The sequence below is a fragment of the Danio aesculapii genome, chromosome 5 (genome assembly GCF_903798145.1).
Source record: "Danio aesculapii chromosome 5, fDanAes4.1, whole genome shotgun sequence".
Taxonomy (NCBI): domain Eukaryota; kingdom Metazoa; phylum Chordata; class Actinopteri; order Cypriniformes; family Danionidae; genus Danio; species Danio aesculapii.
The window spans coordinates 67,452,503-67,477,485 of record NC_079439.1 but is presented as its reverse complement, the minus strand read 5'-3'; the positions used below and the strand labels follow the sequence as shown (position 1 = coordinate 67,477,485).

General features: G+C 32.8%; 2 protein-coding genes across 2 annotated transcripts in view; one reads left to right on the top strand and one right to left on the bottom strand.

Annotated features, from left to right (window-relative positions):
- Nucleotides 1–7,896, bottom strand: part of kntc1 (kinetochore associated 1) — an 81,054-nt gene extending 73,158 nt beyond the window's left edge. Inside the window, exons 1-6 of the mRNA XM_056458763.1 lie at nucleotides 7,626–7,896; nucleotides 4,561–4,681; nucleotides 4,325–4,440; nucleotides 3,438–3,516; nucleotides 2,050–2,162; nucleotides 44–154 (exon numbers count right to left, since the gene is read on the bottom strand). Coding sequence (XP_056314738.1) covers nucleotides 44–154; nucleotides 2,050–2,162; nucleotides 3,438–3,516; nucleotides 4,325–4,440; nucleotides 4,561–4,681; nucleotides 7,626–7,757 — 672 coding nt within the window. The 5' untranslated portion in view covers nucleotides 7,758–7,896. The remainder of the gene's footprint in view (nucleotides 1–43; nucleotides 155–2,049; nucleotides 2,163–3,437; nucleotides 3,517–4,324; nucleotides 4,441–4,560; nucleotides 4,682–7,625) is intronic.
- A 7,587-nt stretch (nucleotides 7,897–15,483) lies between these two features.
- Nucleotides 15,484–24,983, top strand: part of hip1rb (huntingtin interacting protein 1 related b) — a 67,912-nt gene continuing 58,412 nt past the window's right edge. The window contains exon 1 of the mRNA XM_056458762.1: nucleotides 15,484–15,753. Coding sequence (XP_056314737.1) covers nucleotides 15,661–15,753 — 93 coding nt within the window. The 5' untranslated portion in view covers nucleotides 15,484–15,660. The remainder of the gene's footprint in view (nucleotides 15,754–24,983) is intronic.

Genomic DNA, 24,983 nt, shown 5'->3' with positions numbered 1-24,983 from the left:
CAAAATGCTCATTGGGAACCATGTAGAATCTACAGTAAGTTACCCCAATCAGAAGGTGGTTTGTGCTTCCAAAACAGACAAGACTCGCTGAAATACAACCGTCTTCATGAATCTCTTTAGTTGAGAAGAAGTTCATGAGAATATCTTCTTGGATCTGAAATATAAACAAAATTAATAATTACTAAATTTCTTAATTGCTCACATATTGCCATATCCAACAACACAGACATATCTAACAGAAACAAAATGTCAAAATACATGGGCTACAATCAAATGTAGGGCTGTGTGAAATTGAAGCAAAATAGGATATGCAACGGCAAGGCAAATATTGCAGTACTTTATATGTGATGCAATATTTTTAATGTTATAACCAACATATGCATCATATTATTTAAGGGAAAAGCAAGCATCTCTGAATAGACGTGTTTTACTGTTGCATAAACAAATCCGATATTTTAACAAACTCCACTCTAATAATTATCACATCAGTAAAACAATCATTTACATTACATTTATTGCAAACTGCAATATGTTTACTGCAATATTTTAATGATTTCGATGTAGAAGTGTTTTTATATTTGATACAATATCATACTGATTAATTAGTATTCAGTAAATCTCTTGTAAGGTCTATTTTATTTTATTATTATTATTATTTCATTTCTTTTTTATCTGCTTTTTAATTTTTGTCCCTCTTCGTTTGTTATCTGTATTGATTTGTACTCTCATATGTGTATATGCTCTATATGTAATGTACATATGCAGATATTTGACTGGACTTGTGAATATGTGCAGGTATAGATTTCTCATGGAGGAATATGATTAAGTATCTATACAGTTGTGGACGTGTATGTGCATATGTATTTACAAGTCAAATATGTTTACTTATTTTTATTTGCTGGCATGGGAGCGATTTGGGGTTTGTTATTTAAAATGTGAAATACTCTAAATAAAATATTAAAAAAATAAAAAATAAAAATAAATCTATTGTAAGGTCCATGTTTTTTATATATCGACTTTTTTTTAATTATGTGTAACAAGCACACATTTTTCAGTGCACACTAGGGTTGGGCGATGTCAACCAATTTGGCATCGTAGGATGTCTAATGTGAAATATTGCAATAGACTATGGCACAGTCGTCATAGGCGGTGGTGAATGAATTATTTATAATGAATTAATTCATAAGGAATTAATTATTTGTAGCCTACCGTTTCAACAACCTGACCCGCATAGTCTTTGTTTTACCCATAACCAAATCATCAATAAATAAAAATAAGTTACATACAAATTACCACCTGTCAGTCACTTTTTCCACAATACTCTGGGATGAATAGGTAGAGTGATCTGTGTCATTATAATGGCGTCGACAAACTTGGTTGGTAAAAAGGTGCACAAGCAACAGGAACCAACCAAAAGTATCTGAGGTATTTGCTAAAATTACTAAGTACAAGCGTGAAAGTGAAAGATTGAAGCAGTGACACATTACCTGATAGATTCAAAAGACCGAACAGTCGTTAGATAGAGAAAAGATTAATTAAATATCACCTTTAACAACTATAGTGAGACGCGATCCAGCGATACATCCTTGATAAGTTGTCCGGTGTGCACTGCTCTCTGGGGTTTTGTGCCCAGAGCACCAGCTGCTGACCCCTGGAGCTCAGTCTTGCGCGTATGCTGCAGCACATGTCTGTGTTTGTGTGTGTGTGTGTGTGTGTGTGTGTGTGTGTGTGTGTGTGTGTGTGTGTGTGTGTGTGTGTGTGTGGTCACATGATGTGTTTTCAGGGTTATAGTGTGGATGAAGATATTTCTCAGAAATGCTAGATGAAACACCAGTGTGGACGTGGATCATTTTCGTTCTAAAATGCCATTTTAAAACTAAGACGTATTAGTGTATATAGGGTCTAAGTGTGTATTTTTCTCGAGCGGGTTTGCGACGGGGGCGGGGCGGAGGATCGACGATGGCAACGTCTACAGGCCCAACCCAAACAACTTCTTTTGATGTAAAAAAAAACCTTGAGATATTATTTTAAATAAAACATCTACAGTACCTTATTCAAGACCACCAGATCCATGTTTTCAATCGCTCTCTGTATTTTTCCCAAAGCAACATTGGATACATGTAGAAATCCATCCTTGATGACAAAAAAGAGATCATAATCTCCTAAAACACAAAAGAAAACACTGTAAGGGAAATAAATTAACAACTACATATTAATACTATATACTATGGACTATTTACTATATACTCTCAGAATAGCAACTTTATAACTCGGAATTGTGGCTTTATAACCCCAAATTGACTTTATAACTTGGAATTGCGACTTCATAACTCGGAACAGTGACTTTATAACTCAGATTTCTGACATTATAACTCGAAATTCTGACTTTGTAACGCGGAATTGTGACTTTATAACTCAGAATTCTGACTTTATGACTAAGAATTTTGACTATAATTTTTTTTTTTTAAGGGGCGAAAATGGGCTTCCATAATATACAGTATAAGTCAATGATCCATGTAAACGGTCACATTCAGTTTGTGACAGATAAAAATTACCACTACCATGGCCATAAGATAAAAGGAATATGGGATCAAATCCCATCCTAAAGTATCGTGGTTGCGGATAGAAAAATAATGCGTGTAAATTAAAAAAATGACATTGTGTGTAAAATTACAACACGCAAAATCTAAACGCAGAATAATAAATAACAAGGTCGCGTCCCGAAATATAATGAATCAAAAACGAAAACGCATTTAGACAAAATCAGTTTTTCTGTTCATATCTGCATGTTTTACCATTTTACACGCGATGCCAATGTTTTGATTTAGGCACATTATTTTTCTATCCGTGACCACGATACTTTAGTCGGGAATTTGATCCCATAAAAGAATTATCAAAATTAGTTTAAGGTGTAAGAGCCATTTGCATCACTGCCACCAGGGGGCGCAAAGAGACGGGATGCAAACGGAACGAAATATATCCCTAAATAACCTGCTACTCATAAATGAAGAAGAAATAATGAAACGAAGCACTATAATTCCATCATAAATCATTTTAAACTAGTCAACAAGCTTAATTATTATTACTGTAAATTTGTTATAGGTAGTGCTGATTAATTATGGAAATCAAAACAACAGAAAAAAGAAATAAAAGACAACTAAAATCATGAAAGTACATAAATAAATAAATAAATAAATAAATAAATAAATAAATAAAATAAACAAATAATAAATAAAACAGTGTGTCAGTCTAAATATAAAGAGATGTGTACAAAATTCATTATTTTAAAGTGATAGGATTAAGAACGTCAAGAAATCACCTTTGTTTTCACTTATATTTTCTTTGTTGATTATATGAGCTATATAGTGTTATTAGTATATGTGGAAGTTAGTATATGGTAACGTTTGTATTTTTTTTTTTTGTCAGAGGACACTCACCTTTAGAACCAGGTTTCTCATGCAGTATTAGGCTCTTAAAGGTTGTTTCACCACAAGAGGACTTTTGCTGGGGCAGATTCTGAAAAAACAATATATTTTTTTATTTACCATATAGCTTTATATAGTCAAGCCCTAAATGATTCATACCCCATATATATATTAATAACAATTAAATTTTATATAATTATAATTATAATTAATGATTACTATATTTTAATTTATAAATATTTTTTATAATATTATAAAAATATAATATATTTGAATAAGATATATTTAAATTAGGGGTTCATGATAGTGGAAAAATCTGACATTGCAAAAAAAAAATTACTATGATACATATAAATATATATTGCAATATGAATATAATTTCACTAGAAGACTTAAATGGCTCTATTTTAAAAGATTTCATGAATTTAGATTGACTGTGATGATTAAGTCTTTTTCCATTTAATGGATCTGCATAAATTATAATTAAAAATTACAAACAAAATAAACAGTACAGAAATTGAACAATTAAATGTAAAATAACAGGGTCATCATTGTATAAATAATTAAAAGATTTATATTTAATAATATCTTTTTCCTTTAATCTTTAATAATAATCTAACCCTGCTATGTGACTATTCCTGATACAGACCTTGCTATGTTAATGATCAAATGATATATTGTTCAATCCTAAAACTACATGCATGTATCTAATATGTACAGGTATGTATACTGTATGTATTTAATATAGTATTCTGTATATATATATATATATATATATATATATATATATATATATATATATATATATATATATATATATATATATATATATATATATAGTGTTATTAGAATAAAGAACAATTCATATAATTCTACTTTGTATTAGCACTGCAGCTCACTTTAGTCAGCACTGTCTTTTTCAGAGGGATATAGATGATGTGCAGACTCCCGTTTCTCTCTCCTACCAGAAGAAACTGTCCTTGGGGGCAAACAGTGACTGCGTCCACTACAGAGTCTGAATCAAACATGAGAATACCAGCAGATATATGTTAAGACCAACAGATAAGTTTGCCTTATTATGTAAACAATACTGTAATCAGTGAATGCTAACTGTGCATGATTGCGGTTGCTTTACCAAAATACAGGTGAATCAGGACAGTCTGAAAACTGGGATCAAAGAGAACCACTGCAGTGTCAACCACAATGATGCAGCAATTTGGAGTACTGGAGGCATAGACATTTGGCTTAGACACAACCTGAAGAACATGGAGAAGGAGGAGAACATTTTTATTTTTGTTTTCTACACTCATGAACAAAAAAAAATGTGCAAAAAGGTTTACAATATCTTTCTTTTTCTCGCTCTCTCTCATTCAGTTCGCATGAAACTTATAATGCATTATCTAGAACGCGACAACAGGATTGAAAGGGATATTTGTCAAAAAATGAAAATTGTGTCATTTACTCTGCCTTTACTTGCTTCAAACCTTTATAAGTTTCTTTCTTCGGCTGAACACAGAAGATATTCTGAAAAATGTTGGAAATCTGTAACCATTGGCTTCCATTAGTGTTTGTTATTTCTGCTATGGAAGTCAATAGTTACACGTTTTCAGCTTTCTTCAAAATAATCTTGACAGAAAAAAAAACTCATAAAGGTTTGCAACCACTTGAGGGTGAGTAAATAGTGAGTAAACTTAAATTTTTGGGTGAACTACCCCCTTAAAGTTTTTTAACATCAACATGAGGGGCACTCCAACTCAAAAATTAGATCATTAAATATCAACTTAAATAATTACAAGCAAATATACAATGAAACATACAAGTCAATGATCTAATGATGAACATTATTTATAATGAACAAATTTGTATGCATAAATATATCATTTAAAAATATATATACAATATAATTGTGTGTGTAAATTTGATGGTACACATGCATACACATTGTAGAGAGAAATTACAGCTGCATGCAGGCAGAGCATCACAAATAATGAAATATTATTAGCAATTGCATTTAAAAAAGAAATTACAGGGCTCAACAATAAGGACTGCCCGATGGCCCGGGGTCAGTGTGCGAGATGCTCGGGACAGTAGACAGGATTGTTACTGGCCCGATTGGACCAGTGCTGCTTTATCACTAAAGTTTCATTTGCCTGCGACTATTTGTTAATCGCATCCAAATACACTCTTAGAATTGAGAAACAGTTTGTGCTTTTAGGCCTTTAAATGCTACCTTCTCTGTGATGACCATAACATCCTATTGCTTTTCAGTTTCTCTTATCTGATTGGATGTTGTGAGCACGTTTATTTCTTTCATTTTTCCTACAGCGAAGAGGCGCTAACATAAAGTAAAAAAAATAGACGTTTCTAACATCCTGGAAGCAGAAATTTTAATTTTAGATTCGCAGACTTTATTTTTGGACACATTGTTTAAAATATGTGGCTATGAAATAGATATTAATGGGTTGTTGTTTTTTTGGTGGGGCCTGTGAAAACTTTGGCAGGGCAAGTAAAAATCTTAACTACTGGTCCGACTGGGCCAGCTGAAAAAATCCTTAGGATTGAACCCTGAACTAAATTCATTTAGACACACTTAAAGTTAAATATTATTCTGATGCATAACTTGCAGCTTAAGTAATGTAAAAATTAAGCATAAGATTGAAGTTCAAGAGAAAATTATAAATCTTCCTGTGAAATTTTTATTATTTTTCAAATATTTCCAATGTGCAATTTAATGAAAATAATTTGTTTTCAAAATGTTTAAACATGCAAGTTATAATAATTAATTTCTAATAACTGATTTATTTTGTCCTTTTTGTCATGACAATCCATAATATGTTAATATGTTATTTTGCAAGATACAAGTATTAGGCTTAACTGGGTTAATTATGCAAGTCATTGGTTAACAGAGGTTTGTTCTTTAGTGAGCAAATAATAATAAAAAATCTTAAGTGGACAAATAGTATTAACCTTAGCAGTTTATGAATGAATGAATGAATGAAGGAATGGAAAAATCACTAGGACTAATAGGAAAAAGAAATAATAAGAAATACTGTGGGAAAAAAATGACCATACTATATTAAATACCGGAATTGCAACAAATAAAACAAAACAAAACTTTAAGAGCAGTAGATCTAGAATATATATTTGCTTTTTTGCATTAAATTGCAAAAAAAAACTTGTTACATTTTAATAAAAGGTTGCATTAATTATTGTATTTATTTACATGAACAAAAATGAAAAATTAAATTCATTACAGTATTTATTATTATTTGTTAACGTTACGTAATGAAAATAAAGTTCAAGTTAACTCACAATGCAATAATTAATATTAACAAGCATAAATTTAAATAATCTATGACTAATAAATGCTGTACAAGTATTGTTCATAATTAGGTCATGGTCAGTAAATACATTAACTGATATTAACTAATGAAATGGTATTGTAAAGTGTGACCAGAACTGAACGAAAATACTCAATTTGTTTGAAATTATAATAATAATAATAATAATAATAATAATAATAATAATAATAATAATAATATTTTGTAGTAAATAGCGGCCACTCCGAATCACAACAGTGTCATATACACATTGAGGTAAAGTTGGGTTTATAGTCACACGTTCAGATTTTTTCCTTAATAATAATAATAATAATAATAATATATATATATATATATATATATATATATATATATATATATATATATATATATATATATATATATATATATATATATATATAAATTCTTAATAGGAAATAATTAATTCTTAATGGGATCCTCTAATTAATTCTGTCAAGAATACAATACATCTGGCATCAAAGTCGCACAGTGGGTAGCACAATCACCTCACAGCAAGAAGGTCGCTGGTTCGAGCTTCGGCTGGGTCAGTTGGCATTCTGTGTGGAGTTTACATGTTTTCGCCGTTTTCGTGTGGGTTTCCTCCGGGTGCTCCGGTACTCCCAAATTTACTATGGTACTCCCAAAGTACCATAGTAAACAATAGGGAGCATGTCAATTTGTCACTGAACGAACGTGCAAACATGAAACCAACTTTACCTCAATATTTTGAAGTAATTTAATGTTAGTTAGCGGTCACACTAAATCACAACAGCATCATAACAATTCCAGCAATTGTGCCACAGAGGTAACGTATTTTTTATTTCCAGTCAGCCTTAAATTAAACGTTAATGTTACAAACCTTTTCGGAGGATGATATTTTAACCAGGTTATCCACTTGATACAACGCGTTTCCAGACTCTTGTTCAACATCGTTGTAGAGACGGACCGTGTTTGTGTCCTCGTTCAGCAAAAGTTCGACGTTATTCCACATTCTTGACGCATCGTACGTAAAGCGCGACACGTAATATAAACTATCAAACCTCACGACACTTGGACTTAAAAGGCTGGCAAATGTCGCAGGGGTTTTGTTATGGACTTACTTTAAAAAAAACGTGGATGTTGCTTCATAAAATGATGTGAAAGCAATCTCCGCCCAAGACTGTCAAAATTTGGCGCCGGGCTCTTCTTCTTCGCTTTTTGCAGACCAACTTGCATGGAGCATTCCTGCCACCTACTTGATAGGAGTGTGGAGCGCATAATGTAGAAAAAGGATGAAATCAAAAGATGTATGATAAGAATGGAGGGAGTTAGCCTACTTTTTTGCGATCCATCTTACTTTTTGAGCCAGTTTTTCAAAGCAACATCTGATCTTTTGAACTTCCCAGGATCCCTGAACTTTTCAGGATCACTAAATCTGGATAACCCGTGCTCAAACAGGACAGGAAATCACAGTGTAGAACTATAGATATGTAAAGAGCAACAAGTAGAATAGCCAGTGTGGGGTCAATATAAGTTTATTTTTTATTTGAAATGAAAACACACAAATAAAAAAAAATAAAAACAAGAAAAAACCCTCCCCATCCTCTTCCAGCAGTCTGATCATCTGAGACCTACAACACTAACACTGTACATTGAGGGTATTTATAACAAGTTTCAAATATGGATGTACGGAATAAAAAAAAAAAAGACTTAATGTCAAAATCTCCACAATAATTTCAGACTTCCTCATCTGATGTGGAGAGACCAGCTTGTCTGAGCGTAGCCTTTAGGAGGCGGATCCCAAGTCTGGCCTTGGTTTGTTGCAGCTGGAAGGGCATCTGCTGCTTAAAACATATGTCAGATTAGTTGGTGGTTCGTTACGCTGTGGGGACCTCTGAAATAGAGACTGTGCAGAAGGAAAATGAATGAATGAATGAACCACTGGAACTTGCTGCTCAGCTGTTATACTTTTTGTGGCATATGCAGCCTTTTAGCTAAGCATTTTAGCTTGTTGTGGGGGGTTAAGGAGGTTTAACGAGTTTTACTTAATAAAAAAATGTTCTGTCAGTAGAAAGAAAAAAATAGTTGTTTAAAAATTCAGTGAGAAATTGAAGCAGTAGCAGGGTCAGGATATTTGGAAATACTGAGGGAATTCTTCTGACAGAAACTGTATTGATTAATGTTGGGATGCATATAGTGCAAGGTAAGAGAAATTACTGTATATTTTGTTGAAATTCAATAAACTAACACCACTGAATTTCTAAACATTAACTAAAAACCCAGAATCAATAATCATTGTCTGATTTATTCATTTCACATTTAGTCTTTTAGCACACACTTGCACAAATGACTTACAACTGAGGAGGCATTCAGCGCTTCAGCTAGAAGAGGCAATACACAATTAAAGAATTTGGACTAGAAACCAGACAAAAACTCTAAGGAAGAAAAGCATTTCTATGTAGTGTACAGCAATTCCTCTATCCTACATATTTGTAGTCCATTATGTACAATTTGAGTAAGTATTTTTATTGTATCGTACATTTCTTATCATATTTGGAGTTAAATAAATAGTTAATGTAGATCGGTAATTAATTCATTAATTAATTTTCCTTCTGCTTACTCCCTTATTTATTAGAGTTCACCACAGTGGAATGAACCGCCAACTGTTCGTGAAAATGTTTAACGCATGAGGATGCTCTTCCAGCCGTAACCCAGTACTAGGAAACACCCATACACACTCTCTCACACACACACACACTCATACGCTACAGCCAATTTAGTTCATCCAATTCACCTGTTGTGCGTGTCTTTGGACTGTGGGGGAAACCGGAGCACCCGAAGGAAACCCACACCAACATGCGGAGAACATGCAAACTCCACACAGAAATGCCGACTGTCCAAGCCAGGACTCGAACCAGAGACCCTCTTGCTGTGAGGTGACAGTGAGCCACCGTGCCACCCATTTATATAACAAAATGTTATAGTAATAAGCGATAGATGAAGCGATATGAGAAGTATGTTGTGTATATAATGTACCGTATCTTTGCTTTCAAGACAGCAGTACTCAGAAGATTCATATTTCTGTTATTGTCATTGTACTGTGTGCTGCAGGGCAGGAGTGCTCAGTAGGTTCATATCACTTATTTCTATAGGGGCTGGAGTAGTTTTAGATTTATAATACTTGTATTTAACTGTATTATGTGTCACTCTCAGTCAGGACAGGAGAGTACACTGCAAAAATGCTTTTCTTATTTGGATTTTTTGTCTTGTTTCTAGTTCAAATATCTAACAATTGCTGAATAAAGAAGCATAACAAGCAAAACATTGTCAAAATTATTGTCTTGTTTTAAGAAAAACTGTCAAAATTAAGTGATTTTTTCATTAAAACAAGCTAAATAATCCAATAGTATCTGGATGCAGCCTTTATGATGCAAGCTGAGATTGCATCACTCAGCGATGCAGTGTCAGACACAATGCACTCAATGGAGCCCAATTCACCTATAGTGTATGTCTTTGGACTGTGGGGGAAACCGGCGCACCCGGAGGAAACCCATGCCAACACGGGGAGAACATGCAAACTCCACACAGAAATGCCTCGACTCGAACCAGAAACCTTCTTGCTGTGAGGCGATAGTGCTAACCACTGAGCCACCGTGCCACACTAAACCCAATTTTATATTTTTTAAACGAGAATTGGAACTGTACTTAAATACAAGTCTAATAACAAGAAAGCAGTTAAATCTACTAAAACACATGCTTTATTTAATATTCTGCATTAATGTTATACATTTTTTCATGTGCCTTTTCTTTATTCATTTATTCTCTTTTCGGCTTAGTCCCTTTATTAATAAAGGTGAACAATCATGTGTTGATGTGAACAATCGCTACACTAATCTGGGCCACACACCTCCCATCCACAACTGGCCCAAATGTAGTTTGCCGTCATGCATGCAGTACCATCATTGCTATCATTATGCATGCCAGTGCCGGCAACGCCATAATGAGGCCACACTTGGGTCAAGTCCGTTTGCTATGTGGGTTTATAAATCAGGGGTCGCCACAGCAGAATGAACCGCCAACTTATCTAGCATATGTTTTATGCAGAGGATGCCCTTCCAGCTGGAACCCATCAAACATCCACATTCATACACTACAATGTTAGCTTACCCAATTCACCTATACCCCACGTCTTTAGACTTGTAGGGGAAACCGGAGCACCTGGAGGAAACCCATGCGAACACGGAGAGACCCAGCCGAGGCTCAATCCAGCGACCTTCTTGCTGTGAGGCGATTGTGCTAACCACTGCGCCACCGTGATGCCAGATGCATTGTATTCTAGACAAAATTAATTAGAGGATCCCAGTTTTTATAAAATCTTTCAGTGGAACCTCTTAATTCTTTCTTTCTTTCCTTTTCTCTCTCTTTCTTTTTGCTATACCATTGATATACTTCTTTAAAATTGTCATATCTTCCTTGTTGCAAAAAGTAATCTCTGTATTGTTTGTACTATACTTTTGTGTGCTGTATTTACATTGTATTGCCTGTTTTTATTGCAAAAAAAGTGCAAGGGGCTGTAGTGTTCCCTTCAAGAAACTTTCTGCATAAGTACCCACATTGAAATGCCTTAAAATACATTTAAAACATAGCTGCATGCTTTAAGTTCAGTTGAAACCAAGACAGGAAGTAGCTTTCATTTTGTTTAGGGGATAAAATCTCTTAGTATCCGTTGCTTGATATTACAGTACAGTACAGTAAATATTTCTATAATAAAGTATTTTAAGTTTTTGTAAAGTAATAATATAAACAAAATAAACAAATGCACTCCATCCCTGTAGATGCCGAAAAAGCACCAACAACATGCGACTTACACTACGGCCAATTTAGTTCATCCAATTCCCCTATAGAGAATGTCTAGCAAACCCACGCCAACACAGAGAGAATATGCAAACTCCACACAGAAATGCCAACTGGCATCGCCGGAACTCGAACCAGCGACCTTCTTGCTGTGAGATGTTCTTGCGAATCACTGAGCCACCATGCCGCCTCCAGTGGTACATATTAAAGGAAACACTACTATGCACATTACATGTTTTCAGGTGTGACAGTATTTGTGGTACAGCTTTTTCAAATAATATTTTGAATGAAAAACACTCAAGAGCAATAAAGTATGCATGTTTACTATTGTGTTACTATTAGAGAAAGATAAATATGCATGTAACCCAATGAAAGTGTAACACAGTAAGCAAATATTTACATGTGGTAAACAGAGTAGCCTACAGCATAAATCAGTACACCATCACTGAACATAAATATTCCTATTTCTTAATAAATCCAGTTAATTATTACTGAATAATTGCATATCTGAAAAATAATTAGATACACAAATGAGACCACTCTTGGTTAAACTGATATTGATGTTGAATATTTAATATATTGCATTTGTGCTTCTTACTGTTCCAATTATGTTTTTTTCCGTTTAATATAGTCTACTGTCTAATCTTTTCTCCAAGTTATAAAAAATGAAAGGTTAAACTATTGTTATTCTTAATATTATTGACTTTTTACAGTAACTAATCACGTAGGCTTTTGGACCCTGAATCCATTGCAATAGACATCACATGTCAGGTCATGTTTTTTGCTGTTAATAATGTTATTGCTTGCATTAAGTATTTCACCAAATTAAAAACCTGGTTTTCACTATCTTGTTCATCCAATCAAGCAGCACTAAAGCTCTGCCTGTTATAATTTGATAAATATCCAATATGCTGAAGAGAAGCATGGCAGCACTTTGTTCCAAACACAAACGTAAGCAGCATTTTCAATTGTTTTATTCACATTTATTGAAATGGTTGGCAATGTTTGATAGACTAAATAAAGAAAAGAAGTATTGCATGTACTAATTAAAGTTAAAAAAACAACTTGCAATTGCAATTTTAGTCAGGAGTTTTAAAAATATGTCTGTCCGTTTTAAAGGGTTCTTATAATTTAAAGTATGAACCAAAAATAAAAAAACTCAAACATAAAGTTAAAATGTTATAGCCTATCCAGTTTGTAACTTCAGAAGAAATTCAAGGTAAGATCAGCTATTATTTTATTTTTAAGCTGATAAAAATAAGCTGATGTCAATTAATGGATAAAAATCAATAAAAAATAAAATAAAATTAAATTAAATGAAATTAAATCAATATAAAATACAGACATGACATTATCATATATTCTGCCTTTACTTCTACATTTCAGAAAAATAATTCAGGTGCGAATTCAGGGCTAGACTTCAATGAACTAATAATAAATGTATTTTCAAATTAAATAGAAATGACCATGGGAATTTACTAGCCTATTTTTTTTTAAATGTAGGTTAAATAGCATTTTAAATCACATTTTTGTATCATTATGAACCCTAATAATCAATGTATCTTCAAATAAAATAGTAATGACTATGGGAATTTATTAGCCTATTTTTTTTTTTTTAAATCCAGGCTAAATAGCATTTTAAATCGCACTTTTGTGACTATTCATCATTATGAATGCTAATAATAATTATATTTGCAAAATTAAATAGAAATTACTTTGGGAACTTACTAGTCTATTTTTTATGTAGGCTAAATAGCACTTTAAAACGTATTTTTGTGACTATTTATCATTATAAACCCCAATAATAAACGTATTTTCAAATAAAATATAAACGACTGGAAATGCCTTTTATTTCATGTTGATATAGACTATTTTGAGGGATGTAAACAAAAATCATGGTCCCACCGTATTTCCTGCTTTACATTTTTTATTTCTATAGCTTCTGAGAATCCAAAAAGAGACACATTTTGATGTGAACAGTGATAGCTGTTTTAACATTAAGTTATGATTAAATTGCCTCTTGTTACATTTATGAAATAGTTTGATAACAAGGAGTATATGTTCATGGGCCTGATTTCAATTTAAATGGACAAAAAAAAACACAATAAAAATATTGACACGTTATTATAGCCTATTTGTATTTGATCTCATTTACAGAAGCCTTTACTTCTACATGTTTCTGAAACTTGAGACATAATTCAGGTGTGGCGCTATATGCACGCCCACAGCCAGGAGGGTTCAGGTGATTCGAAAGACCCACCTCCCCACTAACAAAGTCCAGAATTTGGCCTCTAAGCTCATATGAGTCCCATTTTGAGTGGGGTCTGGCTGCAGTCTCGGTGCAGATGCAATCTGAACTGCATCTAATGCTTTTTAATGCACTCACGTAACCCCACCCCTAACCCTACCCCTCACAGTGATGTCACTAGCTCCATTGAGTGCATTGCGTGTGACATTGCATCACTAAGCGATGCCATCTCAACTTACATCCTAAAGGCTGCATCCAGATATTGCCCATTTTTGACAGTATGCCATCGTAAATAGCGAAAATAACCAATAGAAGAAGGTTTTAAGACAAATTTAATTGTTAATTATTCAAATTTACAAATTCTGACTAAGGAAATGAGCTGGCCAGTTTGTTCTTTACCTACAGGCTACAGTTTGTAATGTGTTTTTACTTGGTCTTAACAGATTCCTAATTGTTTTTTTAATGATGCATATATGATGATGATGATAATAAATGTGTATTTTAAAAATAAGTCTTTTTTCATACTTATTAATATTAAAAAAAAATTATTTAACTTTTTTTTTAATCTCATAACATTATTTATAAAACTATAATAGCTTATAGCTTAAACGCGCATTTCTACATAAACATTTTGTGGTAAAATAGTATCGTAAGCACTATAAAAACAAAATTGTAGGAAATATCAATGTTGTATCAAAAAGTGTGGTTATGATCTCCATCCGACAAGCTAATGCTGCAAAGATTAGTGCTTAAAATAAATGCAGTATTTGAATCTCATAATTTAATAGAAATTGGGGAGATTAACTACAAAAAGCTTCACTTTTTGAGAAAGAACCACCCCTTTCTGGCTACGGGCCTGATACTTGCAGTTCATCTTCAATGAACCCTTATAATAAACGTATTTTCAAATTAAATAGAAATTACTATGTGAATTTACTGGCCTATTTTTTTTTTAATGCAGGCTAAATAGCATTTTAAATCACATTTTTGTTATTCATCATTATGAACTTTAATAATAAACATATTTTCAAATAAAATAGAAACTACTGTGGAAATGCCTATTTTTTAATGTAGGCTAAATAGTAATTTTTAAATGGCATTTTTGTGACTATTCATCATTATGAACCCTAATAATAAACAAAAACCTCAAATATTAAGTAAAAATGTTATATTGGTCAAGTTTGTAACTTCAAAAGAAATTCAAGTATTATTTCATTTTTAATTTCATGTTGATTTGATTGTTTTTGCAGTAGCCTACTGCTGTGTTTTTGACCTGAAGTAATTGAAATGGCGAAAAACTATACAAACATTGACATAGCCTTTTATTTGATCTAATTTACAGAACCCTTTACTTCAACATTTTTCTGAAACTTGAGACATAATTCAGATGTGGGGCTATAGACTTGCAGTGTATCTTCAGCCTAATAATAAGCGTGTTTTCAAATAAAATGGTAGTGATTATGGGAATGTACTAGCCTATTTGTTTACATGTAGACTAAACAGTATTTTTCAATCGCATTTTCGTGACTATTCATCCTAATTTTAGGCTATCCATGCTAACTCCTCGCCCCAAATTGAATAGCAACGTTACTAAAAGGCGGATTAATACTCCTCCCACAGTAATGCTGTAGTACGACTCAAACCGGCGGAAAAAAGCCACGAAGCCAGAACAGGTTTTTCCTCCATGTCCTACTTATAGCGTCGCGGTGTTCCTGATAAAGCCCACATATGAAATTAAAGCTCACACAGCCACACTGGACTGGCAAACGACGGATACTCAAAGCATAACACGTTTGCTTTTCCAATATAAAGGATGAATTCAATACGACAGGTGCCTTCGCGGGTCAAAAGCAGAAGGACGGAGTCGGTTTTAGGAGCCGAGAGGGAACATTTCGAAAAACAGCAGGTATGCACCTTTAATCTGTTGTGTTGTGATGCTAATGCTTAGCATTCCCATATGGATACTAAACACTGACTACGTTTTACGACATAATATGGTTGACAGACCAACCGGAATATATTAGTGTGGATGCACGGTTTCAAGGAAGCTTGCGTAGGCACATCTAAGCTGCAGTAATGTCGGCCATGTATTGATGTACAATAAATGAATTTATTTTTTGTCATGACATTATTGTTAAATGCTGAAACGAAACAGGTTTTAAACGACTGACAAGACCAGTTTACACTTGACATAACGTCATCCGGGAACTCGTTGTACCTGTTCTTCTTACACCTACGTTACCATAAGAAAGCTCAGCAGTCAGCACGAGACATTAACATGATTCATTCATTTCATTGTTTACTGCCTTTTATGTGTCAGGATGACAAACATATTTTAATGTTCATGCCATGAACATACATACATACATACATACATGACCTTATATATGTCTCCTATATAATCATGTCTCCTATACTGTTAAAATTATATGAACATTTAGTCATGACAGCATATTTTTAGTTCATTGTAACTTATTAAACTAAGTTAATCATGTTCTAACTTATTTTATAAGTTATGCAAGCAGTTTTAAGTCAGTTTAACATAATATAGATTTAATGGACTCATTAATGGATTAATTTGATTCAGCTTAAAAAATTAAGGCAACCAGGATTTGTTTTACAGTGTATTTTTACTGTATGTGCAGTTATTTATTGATGTAAAGTTGGTTTTATATTCACATATTCGTTGTTTTTTTGTTTTTTGTTTTTTAACAGTGTTAACTTAAGACACACTATTTTGAATATTCTGGTTGAAATCGCAGGCAAGTATGACTTCAAAACAACATTACTACTATTTAATTGACTGCGAACAATGTACTTTGATAGTCGCTGGCTGCTAATATGATAGCCCTGTTCAGAATTAGGAAAGAATACCTTTATGAAATGTTATTATTAAGGAAAATGTGCAAATATAAAACCAACTTTACCTCAATTATTTCAATTTAAAGGCAATAAAAACGACCAGTTCTTTGCCAAAAAAGCAAACTTACTGAACACACTGAAAAGTTCAGATGGCATTTAAGATTTTGCATTTGAATATACTGTGCATACATGCACACTTTACAATAAGTTTCTCTTAGTTAATGTATGTCAATGTATTTATTAACACAAACAACAATGAACAGTACATTTACTACAGTATTTATTCATCATTGTTAACATTTGTTTTAATAATAAAGTTAATTCTTAGTTCCTGTTAGATTTTACTAACTTTAGAGACTATTAATGATGCGTTAGTAAATGTTGAAGATTCTCCTTGGTGATTTTTAGTTCATGTTAGTAAATACATGAACTACTGGAACCTCAAGTGAGTCACACATTAATTTAAGGTACAATTCTCTCTATAACAATCCATCAACTAAGGATTTAGCTTGTAATTTTTAAAGATTTAAACTACTAGTTGCAACTCAGGCACATTCTGAAAGCGTATCCCTATATACATTTCTGGAAAGCGTCAAATATGCCCAGTAGCTACATTTTTTTGCAGTTTTTGTTTTCACGAATCCGCCCGAGGTCACTGTGTAAGCTTTTTGAGATCTCAAATTTCTCTTGCGAGTTCCATTCGCACCTGCTCTTCTCTTGTAAATCCACCAGAGGCCGCTGTCGACTGACTGACTGACTAATTGACTCACCCTCCTCCCCTAAACCCAACTAATAGTGTTTTCAAAAGCACCGATTAACCAGTGCCCACCGACATCCATAAACCCAACCAACAGTGTTTACAAAAGCAATCCTGAAAAGGAAAAGCCATCATGGCCACCTGTTTTTTTTACCACATTTTCAGATTTTACCACATTTTCACCCTGTTATTTACTTGTTCATTTTATTTTTTTCCTTTTTTTTGTCTTACCTGCTTTCTGGAACTGTTCTTCGCCGTATTCGAACCCCATCGTCGCGGTTAACTTCACTCCAGGTCGCAAGTCCGCCGTCGTACACAACGAGCCACCAGACAAACTTATAATGGCGGAAAAGCCATCCAAACTAGGTCATACCGCACCGTAGCAACCATTTTAAAAACGAAATGCAGCCATACGTAGTTCTAGTTACATAATTCGAGATCTCCAGAAATGTATATAGGGCTTCATTTGCAGAATGAGCCTGTGTTTGCTAGTTTACTACTTATTAATAATGATTAAAGTAGTAGCTGGGTTTAGATATTGGGTAGGATTCGAGATGTAGAATAAGATCATACTTTATTAAATGACTATTTTATTTACTAATAAACAGCAAATATCTTAACAATAAGCCAGTAGTTAGTAGTGAGAATTGTCTGGTATTTTTCTAACTAAAAGAGAAGCAAACTATAACATATTCTTGTTATAAAAATCAAGCACTCTATTACAGATAATAGACATTTAATGGATTTTAAGATACAGAATTGCACATACTGTAATAGTCTTCATAATAATAATAATAATAATTGTATTAAATATGTTAATGGTGGGCAGCACGGTGGCGCAGTGGCTAGCGCTCTTGCATCAAAGCAAGAAGGTCGCTGGTTCGAGCCTCGACTCAGTTGGCATTTCTGTGTGGAGTTTGGATGTTGGCATGGGTTTCCTCCGCGTGCTCCGTTTTCCCCCACAAGTCCAAAGACATGCGGTATAGGTGAATTGGGTATAAGCTAAAATTGGCCGTAGTGTATGTGTGTGAATGGAAGTGGATGGGTGTTTCCCAGTGATGGGTTGCACCTGGAAGGGCATCCACTGCGTAAAACATATGCTGGATAAGTTGGCGGTTCATTCCGCTGTGGCGACCCCAAATTAATAAAGGGACTAAGCCGAAAAGAAAATGAATGAATGAATATATTAAATATGTTCATGGTCAGACAGACTAATGTTTATCCTCCAAGTCTTTTGTGTGACCTTTTTCTGAGTAGTTTGACAGGTTCTTCCTGTTCTGTTGTCTTTTCATGTTTGCCTCCATTACATTCAATAGGTATGTATCTATTTACAGGATATTTTAGTATAGGAATCTGTAGTCAAAAGGATAGGATAGCATTTTGCTGTTCGTTTTTGCTTAGTAGCTGCAGTTTCAACAATACAAGTTTAAGAATGTCATTTAAAAAAATAAATAATTATAGTATGGACAAATCAAAATCCTCATTAGATACATTTATCATGTTTGTCTTAGGATAACAACTAAGTTAACTAAGTTGCTGTTTCAGAAGAGGGCAGAATGTGTGCGTGGAAAGGAAAATTGTTTTACATTTAATTTTTAAAAATGAGGAAAAAGGAAATCATGTAAGAATGATGTAAGAAGTTTGCAATTCTTCTTGAGTTATGCAGACAAAGGAACCTGGTTTGGCAGGTTGTTCTTCCTTTTACAGGTTGCACCACACATAGTTTTGCTGCTTGTTTAAAATGGAAAGAGTGTAAGGAAAACATTCAGTACTGAATTAATTATTTAAGAAGTGAAAGTAAACTAAACAGCTGGCTTGTATTCGGTAGCTTTGTTTTATTTATCTATTTTTTTTTTAAAGTAATCATACATGAATCAATATTATAGAAAAAAATATTAGAACATTAAAACAGGCACTAATTATAAACATAACTATAAAAATTTGGTCCAATATCGTCATCCAGTACTATTTAGTAACATTTCAATAGGTTGTTTTCAATCACGTGGTTCTGGTGACAAGCGAAATTCAGATGGAGGGCAGAAAGTAAAAAACTGAATGTGAGACTTAGAGGAAAGTCCATATTTTTGCGATTTTATACCATATTTCAATGGAGATATAAACAGAAAATAAGCACATATGTTGGGTATGATCCTCGAATAATGAAGAGGGACGATTTTTCTACTGATCTAAAATATATTTGCCTATCATCGAGGCGGTAGATGTATAAGCTATTACGTTACATGAAAAATACTATAGTGTTTGGAAGCATACTGTAGATAATTACTTGAGTTATACTGTCAGAGTAATTATATTGTTGCTGTGGTACTATTGTGTTATTCAACAGGCTTCAGCTTTCTACGCTATAGTTATACACCATCACAATACACTGTAGTTTACACTAACTTTACAGTGTTTATTACAATTTATCAGTTAACTTTACTACAGTATTTTGTAGCATTCATTAACAAAACGTTATACACATTATACAATTTAATATGTTGTGTAAAAATATATGTTTATTATAAATTTGCTATTCTGTTTTTTTCCCCAAGCGGATATCTTCCAGACATCAAGAAATAACAGATGAAAGCATACAAATTTAGCGCTTTGGGTCTGAGAAAAGCGAACCATAAATAAAATGCATTATTAATATTATTATTATTATTATTATTATTATTATTATTTTTTTATTATTATTATTATTATTATTATTATTATTATACAAAACTTTTTCGCATAGTCTACATTATTATTGATTTATTTTTGTAAGGGGAAATGAACTTAATGAACTTACCATCAACAAATATTCCCTGCTGCTGCTCATCTCGATGTTCACGTTATGGTTGTTAATTCCACCGAAACGCCGGGTAAAGACTTGGATTATTGCAAAACAAGACGCAGATTTCATTGCAGCGATTACATGGCGAGTACATCATTTATATTCTCCTGGAAGTGTGGTGGTGTTTGTATCTAATTTTTATATAACACATTATCATATAATACACATAGGTAGACCTTTATATAATAAGTATTGGTGCTGTCAATCGAATCATTGCATTAAAAAAAAAGTTTGTACTAACGGATGTTGATGTTAAATAAATGTTTATTACATGCCGCCTTTTCTTCCGTTTTTCAGTCAGTCTTTCCCCCTATGTGCAAAACTTTTAAAAAGCTGTCTATAAAATATATTAATTTATTGTAAATCTCTGTTCATAGCGAATACAACCTGTATATAATGTTCATAGTATCCATCTGTAAATATCACCATAGTTTTTCTATAACTGCACTTTATACCTGTATCCTGCACTTGATGCTATTGCACTGCTGGTTAGACCTAAACCGCACTTCGTTGCATTGTACTTGTACATGTGTAATGACAATAAAGTTGAATCTAATCTAAAAGCTGTTTGGCATTTATAATTTTGGCCGATTTAAACAATCATAATCAACATAAAAACAGAAACATTTTTCATGTTCTGTTAGCGATTCCTATGTAGAAGAATCACTTCCTGTCCTCCATCTGAGTCTCTCGCCTCATCAATGACGTCATGGGAAAACAACCTATAGACTTATTGTGTATATATTTCAATTAGTACTGTGCAAAGATGAATCGCATCTGAAATAAAAGTTTGTTTTGATATGATATACAATTGAAGTCATAATTATTAGCCCCCCCTTTGATTTTTGTTTTTCTTTTTAAAATAATTTCCAAGTGATGTTTAACAGAGCAAGGACATTTTTACAGTATATCTGATAATGTTTATTCTTCTGGAGAAAGTCTTATTTATTTTCAGCTAGAATAAAATTTTTTAAAAACCATTTTAAGGTCAATATTATTAGCCCCTTTAAGCTATATTTTTTTTCAATAGTCTACAGAACAAACCATCATTATACAATAACTTGCCTAATTACAATAACCTGCCTAGTTAACCTAATTAACCTAGTTAAGACTTTAAATGTTACTTTAAGCTGTATAGAAGTGTCTTGAAAAATATCTAGTCAAATATTATGTACTGTCATCATGGCAAAGATAAAATAAATCAGTTATTAAAACTATTATGTTTAGAAATGTGCTGAAAAAAATCTTCTTTCCGTTAAACAGAAATTGGAAAAAAATAAATAAACAGGGGTGCTAATAATTCTGACTACAACTGTATGTGTGTACTGTGTACATTTATTATGTATATATAAATACACACATATATGCATATGTTTGAGAAAGTGTTTAATTTATATTTAGGTATGTATGTTTGGGCTGCTCGATATTGGAAAAATCTGACAGCGATATTTTTTCTTTCTCTGCGATTTATATTGCTATATGACTACATTTTCACCAGATGAAACTCTATTTAGAAAGTTATTCATTTAGATTGATCAGGAGGATTTTGTAGGGGAGTGAATCATGTATAGGGCTATATATTATTTTATATAAATACATTTTTTATGTTATTTATTATATACATATATTAAACAAACTACAGTCATAACTAAACATAATGGAGCAAAGACTTTTAGTTACAATTTGAGGTTTTCTGGGGTTATAACAGTATTGAGGTAAATTAATTGAATAATTAAATGTAAAATAACAGTGAATATGTCTTCATCATTTAAATAATCTAATAAAAATAATATTTATTTGCTACAAACCTTACAATGTCTTGCGCCTGAATGCTTTAAACTGTCTTAAATGCTCACACAGTTACAGGAATTAATTAAAATGCATACAAATGACAAACTTTCAATATATTTAGGTTCAATTCTGTAATTCTTTTGAGCTATAATCCCGACTCAACATTGCATATTTTGCCATGTGACAATTGTGAACAGATACAATGCAATATTGATGCTGAAATTATATACTGTGCAGCCCTAATGTATGTTATACAAATTATTTATACATTTAAATATCTATGTAACAAAATTGTTTTGTATAGTTTCATCTTTATGTATGTGTTTGAATCATATATACATATTACACACTGTATTTATATATAACACACACAAACACACACACACACACACACACATATATACAGTATTATGTCAAAACAAACTTTTATTTTGGATTGCAATTAATCTTTGCCCAGCACTAATTTAATTTAAATTGAAAATAGTTCAAAACAACTGCACGCAGTTACATAAATCGCTGTTATTAATTCATGTAAAAACTTCTGTAATTGTATTATGTAGACTTTACACCTGCCCTAACCAACCCATGCTTAAAATGATAAACATTCCACAAACCCAGTGTCACATTAGCTTGACAAAACAAACAAAAAAAAAAAACAGTACCACATTAGCATTACGTATATTATGATAAGTACATTGTACAATTAGGGCTGCATAAACAATCAAAGATGTTTGTAATGCACTTTTTTTTCCCAGTAAAGCCTGTTCTGTAATCAGTAGTAAATCTCCAGCAGATTCTTTTTAGATGCAGCATTTACTACACAGAGCCATAGTTCACTGATAAGCTACGCAACATGCTTGCAAAATTTAACATATCATTGTGTGGTAATAGCTGTTTGCGTAACTTCTTAGTGAACTACAGCTAAACGTGGTAAATGCTGCTACACCTGAAAACAGCCAATGCATAAAATAAATGTAATTTATCGAACATGTCCATACATAGGCCAGTCACGATATCTATTTTTTGTTGTACGATATATTGCATCAAAATATATTGCGATTAAATGATATATTGTCATTTTAAGACCATTTTATGCTCATTATATAATGCCAGAATGACAATATAATATCACCAGGATGCAAATACACTGTTTCAAAGAACACAAAATATTTTATTCTTAAGAATATTTCATTTAATTATAGTCATTTTAACAATTTAATAATTACGCATTGGAATCAGGATCTGAAAATGCATATCCTAAATAAATAATAATAAATGTTAACTAAAAAGTGCAAGGTAAAAAGGACAGAGGCTACAATATCTGCTGCCAGGTCCATTTCAGCTGTCGGACACCCACATCAAAATATACTATAGTAATATATAGTAAATATTATAGTGTTTTTTACCCATACTGACACTGACAACTCCAATAGAGATAGAGATGTTGAACAATCAATTAAAGTGTTGCTGGAATTGTTTTTTTTGTTTGAGCGATATTTATTGCATCACTAAAAATTATTGAGGTCATGTTCACATGTTGTGTGATAATTCGATACATTGATTATTGTGACAGGCCTAGCAACGCGTATATTGCATATACTATTGTCACGATAATAATCAACCATGGTTACTCCCACAAGATTTTGAAACAAAGCATCCAAGGTATATATGTCTGCTAGTGTTGTCAAAAGTATCGACTTAAGTAGCAGTCGATACTGAAATTTTTTAAAATGTCAATTTCCCGCTAACATTTGAGTGCTGTTGAGCTGCGTAGATCAGGCGATCCTTCAGACCAATGTTAGCTCATAGACAGACAAATTAATTAACGCGACTTTTAAGCTTCCATTTGTGTTTGCACTTGGTGAACAGAGGTGAAGAATGGTGAACAGGGTGTCCGCGGGGTCTTAAAGAGTATTAAAACTTGATACATGAATATAGAGAAATTTAAGGTCCTTAAAAAGTATTAAAAAGTCTTAAATGCTATTTTGCAAGGTATTCAATTTTGTATCATTTTTGATTGTGCAATGTATGGTTGTATGCTAAAGTCTGCCTGAATTAAATCTGCGAATGTCAGGATTCTGTGTAGTTTATGAAATCAATGAATTCCTACTAGATTTGACATCATGCTGCTTCGTTTACTGCAGTAAACAAGGCCACACTATTATTTCTGCAGTTCTATAGGTGCCAACTTGCTGAATTAGCTAGATTTAATAGATTTTTATTAGGTATATGAATAATGTTTTAGTTTTGTATTAATTTCTTTACATTAATATTTAGTAAATATACTGTAAGTTAAAATCTCGCCAGTGTTTCCGGTTGAAAATTGGTTATAAGGTCTTAAAATGTATGGAAAGAGTCTTTAAAAAGGTCTTAAAAGGTATTGAATTTCACTCTCTGGTTCCTGTATATACCCTGGGTGAAGCAATGACCTTCACAGCCAAGTCATTTCTGTTCAGCACGTGAACACAATAGCCAATGAGCTGTGTTGAAAACACACACAACACGCTCAAATGTGTGTGGGAAACGGATGTTTTTAAAATCGAACTTGATACTTTTGACAATACTATTAGCTATGTTTTCATCCAAAAAATGCGAATTAAATTTATGTGGAAAACTGGAATATCGCATAAAAGACGTGCATATAAAGCAGCGCATGCATTCAATGAGAGTGAATAAAATCGTAACTTAAGTGGCACCAAATTTCAACAGTAAAAAGGGAATTTGCAGCGATAGGAAAAGCTGCGTGAATCTTTTCTTTAGTTAATAAATGACTTGTGCCTCAGAAGGCAACTGCCGACATGCAATGGACGTGGAGTGGCGATTGAAGGCGTGAAATGCAGAGCACGCTCTTGACAATTCTGGAGGTCATTAATAATATAATTACACC